The 14,338-nt window shown below is 29.3% G+C and overlaps 2 protein-coding genes across 2 annotated transcripts; both read left to right on the top strand.

Annotated features, from left to right (window-relative positions):
• Positions 1–1,890: 1,890 nt before the first annotated feature.
• LOC132933403 (zinc finger MYM-type protein 1-like) lies at positions 1,891–4,514 on the top strand. Its single transcript, XM_060999695.1, has 8 exons — positions 1,891–2,040; positions 2,497–2,689; positions 2,768–2,991; positions 3,112–3,273; positions 3,351–3,509; positions 3,589–3,775; positions 4,010–4,329; positions 4,401–4,514. Exons 1-8 carry the CDS (start codon positions 1,891–1,893, stop codon positions 4,512–4,514), a joined length of 1,509 nt encoding a protein of 502 aa, XP_060855678.1.
• A 7,186-nt stretch (positions 4,515–11,700) lies between these two features.
• Positions 11,701–14,089, top strand: LOC132933404 (uncharacterized). The gene is made up of 8 exons (XM_060999696.1): positions 11,701–11,734; positions 12,953–13,024; positions 13,113–13,157; positions 13,230–13,325; positions 13,427–13,465; positions 13,658–13,714; positions 13,988–14,015; positions 14,086–14,089. The coding sequence occupies exons 1-8, from the start codon at positions 11,701–11,703 to the stop codon at positions 14,087–14,089; spliced, it is 375 nt and encodes a 124-aa protein (XP_060855679.1).
• The last annotated feature ends 249 nt before the right edge of the window (positions 14,090–14,338 follow it).

A 14,338-nucleotide genomic window follows, 5' to 3' on the forward strand; every position in this document is an offset into this window, starting at 1 on the left:
TTTATAGCGAATATGGTACTGCTAACTAATTCCATTATGACGAGGCATGAGAAATGTGTAGCGAGAAATGGAGGACATTTTGAAAATTATGAATAAATGTTTACATTAAAAAATTTTAATAAAAGTTATAAAATAATTTTATTCATTTGTCTAAAAGTCCATAACCCAACATAATTCTAAGAGTAGTTATAAGTCAAATCACACACAAGGCCGTTTGTAGGGGAGAAGCTAGAAATTAATAACATTTTTTTTACATAACAGTATTTAGAATAGAGCAGCCATACATTTATTTCAAGTCGTTTACAATACAACATTTTTATTAAAACATGTTTTTAAATATTTTTTATCCATAAGAATTTTATATTCCAAAACAGAATGTGATTATAATAATTAATACTAAAAATATGAAATAAAATAATTTTTTAAGAAATGTATGCTTTTAATAAATAATTGCTATTGTATTAAAACCTAATACACATAATATGCATTTAATGTAAAAACTATCTTGTGTGTGAATAAGCCACACTAATGGACACTAATTTAATATTAAATTATCAAAAATAATAAGTGCATTAGTTATCAATAATTCTACTGGAGTATGGCCTAATTTCCGTAATGCAAGTTTTTGCAGAATTTGGGTAAGGTCATAAACCAACAAAAAATATTAACACTTGACACACACACTACACTTGATAAAATTATAAAAATTAAATGTACATAATATATTAACTACTCTACATTTAAACTTATTTAAGGGCTACGGACTTCAAATACAACAAATACAATTAGTACAAACATAGTTAATTTTTCATCTTACATTTTTTGAAAATAAGTTAATTAAAAATTGGAAATGTCTGATTAATTTTTTTTAAAAATGTAAAATTTTCTATTTTAACAACCTCATAATGCTACTTATGAGGAATCGTATTACAATTTAATAACATAACCTTTAAGTAGGCTGACTTAATATTTCCCTATTCGTAAAAATTAACTTTACAATCTGGAAATAAAATAAAATAATTTTAAAAAATGTATTTATTTAATAATTCAAAATATTCATACATACACAATTAATTGAGTAGTTTGTTCAGAGACTATATTATATTACAGAAATATATTTGATTCCATAATAATTTACATAAATATCAAATATCAGTGTACTGGTACAGTTATGAAACATTTGCTAGTCAAATCAAATTGTATTGTCTAGTCATAGACAGGGGCGGACTGGGCCGGTGGGCAGGTGGGCAAATGCCCACTGGGCCGCTCTGTGTATTTATTGTATATTTTTTGTTATTGGATTATTTGGATATTATGTAAGTGGTGAAAGATAAAAACAGCACGCTTATAATTTAAACTAAATATACCTTACTTATAATACGGTATTTATAGTAACAGATTACAGAAAAGTTACTGGACAAGAACATTAGGTTTATATACGATAGAGTATAGTCGTATAGACAATAGTAAATGTATTTTTACAAATCGATAAATTTTGTAGATATCAGTATATCACTTATTTTAATTTAGATAATGCGGGCCTTTACTTCATTCGATGGCCTCCGTCGCCTCCGACAGTTTGTAAATAAACCGTAATGACCAGCTCGTGGTAATACGTAGCTGTTCATGTTGTCTATTATAAAAATAAAAATCACGGGTTTTCCCTAAAAGACAGTCAGCAACACCGCTAATGTAAAATAAATAATTTATCGGCCTATAGACTAAGACTTAGTAAATTACCTTGTGTAGTTGAAACTCAGCAGTCAGCTGAGTAGGTAGTTCTGTGCTGTGTGCCTGTGTAGTGTACTAGTGTGTGTAGTTATTTTTATGACAGTAATTATTAGTTTTGAAAATCATAGTTTTAAAACATAAATCTATTCATTTTTGACAATGAATACAAACAAAAAAAAAGTTAAGGGAGGAGCGGAGAAACTTCGACTCAAAAGAAATGCTGAGTTAAAGGCATCAGCTAGCCACCCGAATCAAAAAAAATTATGCTTTGTGTCAAAAAGTATTACCTCTACTACTTCGTTAAATTTGGTAAGTTTTACTTTTGTTATTATTTATCTAAATGTTTTATTTAGTGTAGGCATAATGTCAATTGACTGGTCACAAAACCCAACCTTGGTTTTATAACATGTAGTTAGTTTAGATTTGTATTTGTTAATGTTTATTAATACCACATCTGTATCATTTTATTATAAATATATTTTCATGGGACAAGTTGTCTAATGAACATGAGAATGAATGTGATATTATTGAAGTCCAAACAAATGTAGATTCTGTCCATGGTGCTGCTCCCATGATGATTTATTTCAATAATCAACAGATATAAATTCAAGAGAAGGTAAATTTCGTGCCATTTTAAAATATCGAGCAATAGGCGATGAACATTTAAAAAATATGTTGGAAGGTTGTGGTAAAAGGAACAAATATACAAGTCCTATAATTCAAAACCAAATTATTGAGGCGTGCAATAAAATTATTCTCAAACAGATTGTTGATAAAGTAAATTCTTCAAAATGCTTCTCAATCTTAGCTGATGAAACGACTGATGTAGCTACGAAGGAACAATTATCAATAAGCGTGCGTTATGTGGATAATGATGATATATTACATGAAGATTTTCTTCAATTTTTTGAAATAAACAGTTTGACTGGTTCAAGTTTAGCTTCATCTATATTAGATGGTAATTATTGGTAGTATAAATTATTATAAATCATTGTTGACTATTTAAAGTTATGATATGTTTTAATTTTTATTTCAGGTTTAAATGCTTGCGGTATTGATTGTGAACACTTGTATGGCCAAGGCTATGATGGGGCCAGTAACATGGCAGGGAAATTCAATGGTGTCCAAGCTGTAATTAGAGATAGCTATCCAAAGGCACTATACATTCATTGCTCTGCACATTCTTTCAATTTAGCAGTATGTACATCCAGTGATATAAAATCTGTTAGAAATTGTTTGGGAATCGTTGAACGGCTTTATGTATTTTTCAACACACCAATAAGAAAAAATGAATTCATCAACAAAATTGAAAATAGTGACTCCATACCTAGTTCTAACGCTAGGACACTGAAAAGGCAATGTGCAACAAGATGGGTACAGAAATACGAATCATTGAATGATTTTGTTGAATTATTACCATTTGTGATTAAAACACTTGAAAACATTTCTTCTACGTGGGGTGTACCGTCTTCTGTAGATGCTGAAGTCCTATTAAAAAGTGCATTGGATTCAGAGTTCCTTATTTCATTATATGTTACTAAGGTACATTCTTAATTGAAAATTTAAATAAATATGTACTGCTTCTGCACCTAATTACCTAAATAATAAACATATTTTAGATTTTTTTTGCCTTTGGACTACCTGTATGCAAACAATTACAAAAAGAACGAATAGATTTAAAGCACACTATAAATATTATAAAAACATTACTTCAGTCTTTAAAAGAAATTAGAGAAAATGCTGAAAAAGAATTTCAAATTTTATTTGAAAAAGTAAAAGTAAGTAATTTGAGTTTTAATTAAAGTAATTCAATGTAGGGTATACATAATAATAAATAAACTTACAATATTGAAATAGAATTTGGCAGATGTTATTGGCACTGAAATATCAAAGAAACGCACTGCTGGAAAACAAATAAATAGAGCAAATCCCCAAGTATCTTCGGTAGAAGAGTATTACAGAGTTACAGTGTTTGTGCCGTTTATAGATAATTTTATCTGCCAACTAACTTCTAGATTTTTAAATCATAAAAATGTTTTTGAAGGTAAAGCTATTTTTTGTTATCTAAGTTTATCTCAAAACTCTAATCAGTAATCAGTAATCAGTATTTAGTATCTAGTTCCTAGCGGCTAGCAGAAAACTATATAAATAAATAATTACACAATATGATTAATTAAACTATAATGTATTGGATATATAATTTTTAGAAGTTTCTCTAGCGTAAAAATATTTTCATGTTAAAACAAGAATTGAAGATGTTTTATTTTATATGTTATAGGTTTTGAATGTTTGTTTAGTTCATCTTTTACTGATGAAGAAAGATTGGCATTTGAGAAATTAGTTGAGTTTTATATACAACCAGTTGAAAAGGATAATTCTTTTGTAGAATTAAAAATATGGAAAGTTAAAATAAGCAACGGAGATGTCAATACCAAAACTGGATTAGAAGCACTTATGAACTGTTCGAAGACAGATTTTCCAAACATACATTTTTTGATTAAAATATTTTGTACATTGCCAGTATCTACAGCCACTCCAGAAAGATCATTTTCAACCTTAAAAAGGTTGAAAAGTTATTTAAGATCAACTATGAATGAAGTAATGTATTTAAGAAATATTTATTATAAAAGTTATAACATTACTATATTTGTAATTTGTTTTGTATTTAGGATAGGCTAATTGGACTGGCATTGATGTCCATTCATCGGGACATACCCATCAACGTGGATGCAATTATTGATGAAATGGCACTTACCCCTAGGAAATTAGATTTTGTTTTATAATCATGTTTTATCACAATAAATAAATAATTAAATACTCAAAAATTGTAAATTGTCTTATAAATCTGTGGTATTATGGCAGAAGCTGATATGTACATTTTGTAAACTTTCGGAAAAACGAGTTTAAAGGTTTAGAATGGAATAAAAAATACAATTTGATATGAAATGCCTTTATTCATTTATCATTGTAATCAATAACCTTTCATGAATTAAAATATTAAGCTATAATAAATAAATTATTGTTCAAAAAGTTTTTAAGTAGAAAATAAAGACATATCATTTTTTGCCAACATTTATTTTTTTAAATTTTCAACATATCAACAAAATAAAAATTATAAAAGTAACCTTTTTTAAAACACAGCATTATAGCATTCAAAACAATTTTAGAATAAAACAACAAAGTTCATTAAATAAATGTAAAAACATAAAATTGATCTTTTAAATCTTGGTCAATAAATAAAAAAAATGAAATTAGCCTTTTATAAAACTTAACAAAATAACAATGAGTTAAAAATTTTAAATAAAATACAATAAAAGTAAAAAATAAAACAACTTATGGTTTTAATTAGTAATATATTATTATAATTTTAGCCTTCATCTGATGAAAAATCACTATTGATTGAAGGCAGTTCAGCAGCTTCTTTGGACGTTTTTAAGTTTTGGTAGAAGCTATGGCAGTCTTCATGTATCAGCGGCAATAAACTTAACAAATCTTGTTTTTTTTTTTGGGTTGATAGGTAAAGGACTTTTATAACAATTGGTTAACGCTATGGAATATAATGATGTTATATTTTTTGGCCTTCCTCTTTTACCACGTTGTGTAAGATCTAACACTCTAAATGGTTCTTCTGGATCGAGGCTATACTTAAACTGCAACTCACCATAAACTTTTTCATATCGAATCCACCTTATATGAAACCAATTTACTTTATTCCCATCAGTATCTACTGTTTTTTTAGTCAGTGAAGTGCTTACTAAATTTGAAAATGAAAAAAACTGCTCTTGTTTCATTTCAATTACTTTAAATGGTTTCTTTCCTTTTACCGTTCTAACAAATTGATACCAATCTCTTGGTATCATTATAGGAATGTCTGAAAATTTTTTCGCTCTTTCTATTTTCGCATGATCTACATCACACTCCAAGTGAGTGTGGCCTGGCAGTAAACATGTTTGGTCAATTATTTGCAACGTTGAAGAACTTGCAGTAACTAGACTTAACATAGCAGCCATATTAATATTTCTGTTTTGTCCTCCACATGTGTCAGAGTAAGTGATAATATGGGTTACATTATTGGGCAAATTTAATATTTTTTGGTAAAGACAAGATTCTATGTCGTTTGATCCTCTTCCTCCGATTGCCTCATGCCACATATAACATTCAGTACCTTCATTTTCAGAACAATCTCTAATGGTCAAGTTAAACGTTGACAAAAGCCTTTTGTAGAATGAAACATTTGTAGAGAGAGCAGGAGTATCTAGAACTTGTTCTAAATCAAATACTAAAACTCTAATATTGTTAGAAGCTAAAGCATTAATTTTATCTTCTTTTTTTTGCATATAACCTAAATCTGCGAGTTTTTTATGGGATTCATGTTGTTGTTGGAGTAATATCTTTTGTTGGTTATCATTACATTGTTTAATCTGTAGTACAAAAGTATCACAAGTCTTACATGTATCCAGTTTTGGTTTTTTAAATTTATAACCAGTTTTATTAAAAACTTCTTTAAACAAATCATATGATCCACATTTGTTACCATTTTTCTCTAGTTTATATTCTTCATATAACTTTTTAATATTTAAATGACATTGAAGATAAAATTTATTTGTGTGCCTTCGAGAATAGTGACTCTGGTATTTAGGATATTTTTCAATATGATTTCTCATTTCTTCTTTTTCTTCTGTCATTTTATTATGTGGTTCATGGCGACCACGATTATCAACCTGTTGTAATGTACCTGAATCACTGAATTTTTTTTTCTGTATCAGTAAATCAATTTTACCTCTATTTACTCCATACACACTTTGAAACATCTTTTTACATACTGTTATATTTTGATTTTCTATTTGTATCACATATAAAACAGTTACTAAATGATCATGACTTATTCCATACTTACCACCTCTTCCTAGTCTTGTGCTTTTTTTGTCAGTCAAAGTTATTCCACAAGACATAATTTGATACTGAATTTCTTTTTCCAATTTATAAAAACTTTCAAATATTATTTTTTGTTTATCTGGTGGACAGATATTGTCACATTTTCTACGACAGCAATTAATTAACTCCTTAAATTTATTTTGAGGAATTGTTACTCCTTTGCGATTGATATGCTCCATCCCATGATCTTTCAAATATTTCTGTTCAATTCTTTTTTTCTTTTTTGGTGGTTCATGTATGTCTGTTTCATCCATAACTTCAGTATTAACACCATTGTTACCTTTATGTGATACAATAAATTAAAAAATAAATAATATTAACTAGAGAAAATAATAAAATATTATGTACTTTTAATTAATTAGTTTAATGAAATTTTATTTGTGTACCTAAATTAGAAACTGGTGGTTGTTCTTCACACAATGTTATAATATTTTCATCATGGATATCTATTTCATAGGTATTCTCAGTGTTAGGACCATTATTGCTCTCTTATAGTAAAAATAAAATTAAAAACATAAGAAAACAATTAAATATTATATAATATCTATTTTCAAAAAGTTTATTATTATGTATTTACCTAAATTAAAAACTGCTGGTATATCTTCAGGAGATATTATAATAATATCGTCATCATCAATTTTATTGAAAGTTACAGATTTGGGACTGTTATTAGTATCTTATGGTAAAAAATAAATAATTATAATAATATAATGAAAAAATATTGTATAAATTAGTATAATATACTTTTGAAAAAATATTTTAATACTATTTTATCATATTTACCTAAATTAGAAAGGGTTGGTACTTCTTCAGGAGATATTGTGTCATCGTGCACTTCAAATTCATTTGTATTATGACATACTAAAATAGGTAAAATAAAATATTTTATACAGCATAATTTATATTTATTTATATTATTTAAAACAAACAGTACCAGGTTCAGATTCTGAATCTGAGCATATCAGCTCTGTATTGATGTTATATGTTTTGTCCAAAACATCATCATCATTATCCTCATCTGAACTACTATTAATTAGTAATGAATTATTCTGAAAAAAAATTTTAACACAACTTATTACAAATAAATGAAAAAACAGCATTAATTGTATTTTACCTGATGAAATTCATTTTGTGTGGAATTTAGCCACTCATGCACTTTGTGATGATCATTTTTATAATATACTGGTTTTACTTTTTTTCTAGTGGAATATCTCTACAATAATATTATAATATTATTAAATTTTTAATAATGTTAACTGTTAACTTTCATTTATACTATAAAATACTAAAATAGATTCATTTATGCTGTACTTACTTCAGGGTTTACATTAGTTTCTGTTGTGTGCCCACTTTTTAAAGATTTTAAAAAAGATGATCTTGAGTTGAACATTGTAAAAAAAGTAACACCACAGAATAAACTAACACAGTTAAAATCAGCTAACAAATAACTATATTAGTAGTAGTAGTAAACATATCAAGTTTTGCCATCATGTTTATTTTTAAATAATGACTTATCAGTTTTGGTTTTTGACATATCAAGATTTGCCATCATCTATATTTTCAAAAAAATTAGTGATAAGGATTTTGGATTTATGATAAGAACGGTGAATTTTGATAAGAAAAGTGGATTAATGATAAGGATGTTGGATTAATGATAAGAATTTTGGATAATGATAAGAAAAGTGGATTTGTGATTATGATGATGGATTTTTTCAAGGATAAGGATCTGTGAAAAAAATTAAAGGTAAGGATTTTGGATTTATGATAAGAACGGTGGATTTTGATATGAAAAGTGGATTAATGATAAGGAATTTTGATTACGGATAAGGATTCTGGATTAATGATCAGAATAGTGGATTTGTGACAAGGATGGTGGATAAGTGATAAGGATTTTTGATAACTGATAAGGATTCTAGATTAATGATAAGAATAGTGGATTACTGATAAGGATGGTGGATTAGTTAACCGGATAGCTGCCGTCAATAACGCCAAATTAAGTAATAAAATTCAAATAATTCAGACGGTCCAACTAATCGTATATCCACCTCGATTTATTTGGGGTCTAGCAGGTCAGTCACCTACCTCGACGTTGGACTTATATGTCTCGGCAACAGGTATGCACTATGCAACGTTCATTAGTGCTGCAGAAACTTTAAATTGAGTAATAAATTACGTGATAAAAAATAAAAAACATTTCGGGCGTCCATGCAAATCATACAGCCGCCGTCTTTTTTTGAGTGTCTAGCAGGTCAGTTACCTTGGTTGACGTTCGCCGTAGTAATAAGGGTAGGCTATCCAACTTCCTCGGATAGCGGACAATGTGAGGCGGCCGGATCACGTCGTCAGGTATGCAATACCGACTGCGTCGAATCGTGGACAGCGTTCATTACTGTCGCAGAAAACGCAAAATTAAGTAATAAATTACGTGAAAAAAAATTTAAAAAATTTCGGGCTTCTATGCAAGTCATATAGCCACCATCTTTTTAGGGTGTCTAGCAGGTCACTAGGTCAGTCATCTCAGTTATCCGGATAATTATATATATGCAGTATAATGTATATAGGTACTATGTATACCATGTATATATGTAAATAAACTTTAGGTACATAATAAGCAAACCCATATAATATTATAATAACCAATACGATCTACAAAAACATTAAACATTTCCATGCGTATTATATATTGGAAATATTATGTATAAACGTTTCCGCGCACCAACATGATGTTAGACCCGAGGTCTCCCGTATCGTGTAATCTGGGGATACGTTATGCGGGGTCGGCTTGTTAAAAGTTGCGCCTACAACTGTAAGTCATTCGCTGATAGCGAGAGGAATACTGCCTTATCATTTTTCGGACAACTGCCCCCAACCCGAAGATAAACGGTCGGTGATAAGACCAACCCTTATTGCGGTATTCTGTCAAAGGCGGGAATGTTTGAAAACCATGTTTGCGTGTGTATCAATGAATTCGAGTGATGATCCTATGGCATTATGGGTACAACACGATTGCGAACGTTTTACCTTTTTTATAACACGATTGCGAACGAATGACGCTTATCAGAGAATTTGTTTTTTTAGCCGAAAAACGAACGATTGCGAACGTTTTTATAGACTACGTTGCCAAGTTTATATTTCTGAATATGTTTTGTTCGGGAGTTCAATTAAAACATTTTTTTTTTTTTAAATATAAACTATTGGTATTAATAATACAATTAAGACAACAACTCTTCGTTACAAACTAAAATAAAATTATACAAAATAATAAGTTATGTTTAAAATGTTGATTAATTAAAACTGTTTTCGTTGTATAAATATTAATAATACTGTTACAAAATGTACGTGTTCATTTTACGTTAGAAACTTAAAAATAAATAAAATAATACATACATACATAGATCTGAGTTCTGAATGAAAAAATAATATTATACATAATAATACACTCAAAATTAAAGTAGGAAGGAACAAGAATTTAATTTAAATTTTTTTTAAATCATACCTTGGATTTACTGAGGGTTGTTGTGCCCAAAGATATGGGGGAAATAATGAATCAGGTTCAATATATGTTGATACTAAATAGTCTGTAAAAACATGACCTTCTTCTAGGCTGGGGCATTCGGCTATTAATGCTAAAAATGCATCTTCAATTTCGTCACTGGGTAAAAACGGTAAGCCAAAAAATAATTTTAGCCATTGACCTAATTCATTGTTTTTATCTTTGTATGCATTTCTCAAATTTGAATCTCCATTAATCTGTAGATATTTTATTTTATTAAAAAAAATGTTTCAAAGTCGTAAATAGTATTAATTTATAAATAAGATTAGATTTTAAATATTACCTTTCTCCACCAAGCTTGGCCTAAATGAAAACGGCATGTTACAATCATCACGTTCGGAAATATTTCTTTTGCAGCTTCATGAGCTCCAGATTCGAAATCCAAATGCAGTTTTTGAACATCGAAAGTTAAAGTAAAAAATCGTTGACATAGTTCCAAAAGATATTTCCACATATTCAAATAAGTTTCTTTTGTTTTATTTGCAAGAAAAAAATATACAATAGGCACATAAAAACCATTTGTGTAAGAATGTATGGTATAAAGTTGTAAAAAAAATTTTGGTGCGAAATCAAATGTACCATCTCCTAAAAACTCATTTTGTGTTGTCATAAATTTTAAATTTTCTTTTGTAGTTATACAAACAAATTCGTCATTTTCCGGAACAAAAACAAATTGATCTCCGTTAAATAAACAACAATTATATTCCACCAGTTTTAGTTGAGAAATTGCTTCGTTTAATGATATGGGAAAAACAGGGTACATTTTACGACGCTTATCGTACATCGCTTTACGCACAGATTGTATATCACTATATATTATGTCAGTCGGCTTATTTTTAATTAATTCATTTCGTATAATTTTTAATGGCCTGGTAGAAATATTATCGTCGGCTTTTCTCTTACAATTCTCTCTCAAGATTTGTCGTTCAATTTTTTGTTGACTAAATGTTTATGCTCACCAGTTGACTGATGTAGAGACTTCTTATCTGCAGTTGTTAGAATATTTGCAGTGCAATTTTTGTTTGTACAGATCCATTTAATATACCCATCTTTACGTTTTCTAACAAAACAGTATTTAAATTTATTTAAGAGAACCAACTCCTTGCCTTTTTCGGACATAATTATTTGAATTTCCATATTGAAGAGAACGAAACGAAACGATCACGATACGACTGAATTACAAATAATACTGCACGACTATCAGACTACACGAATTCAGTTGGTAATAAAGATATAATATTATAGATATTCTACATCGTACCTATCTATCTTATCGCCCGGCGTAATAGCAGAAAATCCTTATATGATTATTTTTAAAATTTTAAAAATTTTAAAAATTTGTTATTGACAACACCGCATGATTAAAGGCAGGTAAAAACGTTCGCAATCGTGTTACCAGAAAAGATCCGTTCGCAATCGTTCCATTCGCAATCGTATATTACCCTGGCATTATTATGACTATATGAAAATTTTTTGCAAAAATGAAAAAAAGAATGATGGTCAAAAGTGTAAGGTGTAATGCTGTGTTCGAATGAATAATAAAAATATAAAATATCGATATAATATGTTAATTCAATAAATTAATTAATCAGCCGTGCGATATCGTCACCCACGTGGGTTACCTGCCTTGACTCTTGTTATTGTCGCCGTTCTAAGACAATGGACTGCGCCGACGTCCGACTATAACCGTTATTAAACATCCGACAGCCGTGATCGACTAACGGAAAACACGTGAGTATACAATGTAATATTGTATTATTAATTTAATTTGTTGCTTTTGGAAACGTTGACCGCAGATCGTAGGTATGAATCAATCAATATAATGTAACACATGCTTTCCGTTCAACGAATTTAATATTTTATCATACCATCGACATATACAATAATACCGACAGATCACTTATTGTTTGTTTTACTATACACTTTCTTTATTGCTTTTTATTTGTCAACTTCAGAATGAGTAACAAAGTCTAAAACATTAACGGCAATTGCCAAGCGTACACCAGGGCCTTGTTTTTTTAACACGTTCAACGCGAATCGTATATAATAATTTATTAATTGATATTATTATAATAATAATATAAGTGTTTTACTATACACATTCTCTATTTTTTTTTTTATTTATCGACTTTAATCGAATGAGTATAATAAGATACATTAGATTGTTTTTTAACACGCTCAACGCGGATCGTATTTATGAATTAATAATAAAATAATAATATAAATTTGCGAAGAAAATCGAGCCTTAGTTTTGTCTGCAACACATGCTTTCTGTGAAACTAAATATTTTTCTAAGATTTCTTAGATTGTTCTTTAACACGGTAACCGCCGATCGTATTTATCAATTAATGTAATGTATATTGTTATACCATATAAATTTTCGAACCCTGGCTTAGTTTTAGTGTGCACCATATTATGCATTTCGTTAGACGAACTGAATATTTTATAATGCCACAAACATAATAATGCAGACCAATCAATTGTTCTTTTCAACTGTCTTTTTAAATTTAGAACGAGCGTCTTCAACATTAGTCGGAGCTGCACCGTCTATATTGACAACGGGCAAGACCGCGCTCGACGTAACTACGTAAGTATAAATTTGTATAAGATCATTGGTTAATATATATATTATATTTTATAATAAAATTAGAAACGATTAAAATATTATCTACCCGTTTCAGAATGTTATAACTGTTATGTATATTATGTATATAATTGTAATTTATATTGTAGCCAAGCCCAGAGGTGGCCCATCGAAAGGGGCCGGTGGTGGTGATGGTGATAGCGGTGGAGGTCGCGACCGACGTAAGCATAAATTTGTATAAGATTATTGGTTAATATATATATATTGTATACAATTAGAAACGATTAAAATGATATCTACCCGTTTCAGAATGTTATAACTGTGGAAAACATGGGCATATGTCCCGGGATTGCGGTGAGTGTTTACTTTACATATTCCTTAATAACAGTCTTAATATTATGTATATAATTGTAATTTATATTGTAGCCAAGTCCAGAGGTGGCCCGTCCAAAAGGGGCGGTGGCGGTGGCAGGGGTCGTGATGGTGGTAGGCGGAGGGGTGGTAATAGGGGTGGTGATGGTGGTAGGCGGCGGCCGTCGTCAAGCGTAAGGATATATTAGTATATTTAAAAAGACATTCAAGTTTTCGAAATCAAAAAATCTAATTAAACAAATTATTTTCAGGACGGTCTAATGAAGACGGCCTCGCCGCGGCCGAAGAAGGTAAGGATATATATTTAGTATATTTAAAAAAAGCGTTCAAGTTTTCGAAATTGATAAATCTAATTAAACAAATTTTTCAGGACCGTAGGCAGACGGAAATTCGGAGGCCGTCGAACGTAATGATATATTAATATATTAAAAATAATTATCAAGTTTTTGAAATTTATAAATCTAATTAAACAAATTTTTCAGGACCTCAATCAGACGACCGCCGGAACTCCGCAGCCGCCAAACGTAAGGGATATATTAGTATATAATATATTTAAAAAAACTTCAAGTTTTGTCTAATCAAACACATTATTTACAGGAGCTCTACGTCACTGCGAGTGAGACACCACCGCCAAACGTCGTAAGGATATATTTATATATTTAAGTTTTTGATATTGATAATTCTAATTGAACACATAATTTTCAGGAAATGAGTGATGTCTCCTATATTGCCGGGGCAAAAAGATGTAAGGATATAATATAAATACTTTAGTTTTTGAAATTAATAATTCTAATCAAACATATCATTTTCAGGTACCGATAGCAGACACCCAAAAAAGAAGTGAGTTTTTAACAGGAACATTTTTTCTCAACAAAAATTTTTCTATGTTTATTCGTTATGTTTTTTTCAGATGATCAATAAAATAATGACATTTATGACAAAAACATGACTATATCATTTAAAATTATATTTTATTTTCCTTTTCCTCTCCTACTGGATATTTTTAAATTACTATGTGTGTACTTTGGGTACAGTATGAAGGATTTTTATAAATTTCTATTAGTTACCAATACATAATTTAGTTCATACTATTACAACACAATAATTAATTATATGTGTGGTGTGTGGATCAAACAAGAGTTATAAATAGTTATAATGGTTGT

This window comes from Metopolophium dirhodum, chromosome 1 (genome assembly GCF_019925205.1).
Source record: "Metopolophium dirhodum isolate CAU chromosome 1, ASM1992520v1, whole genome shotgun sequence".
NCBI classification, from domain to species: domain Eukaryota; kingdom Metazoa; phylum Arthropoda; class Insecta; order Hemiptera; family Aphididae; genus Metopolophium; species Metopolophium dirhodum.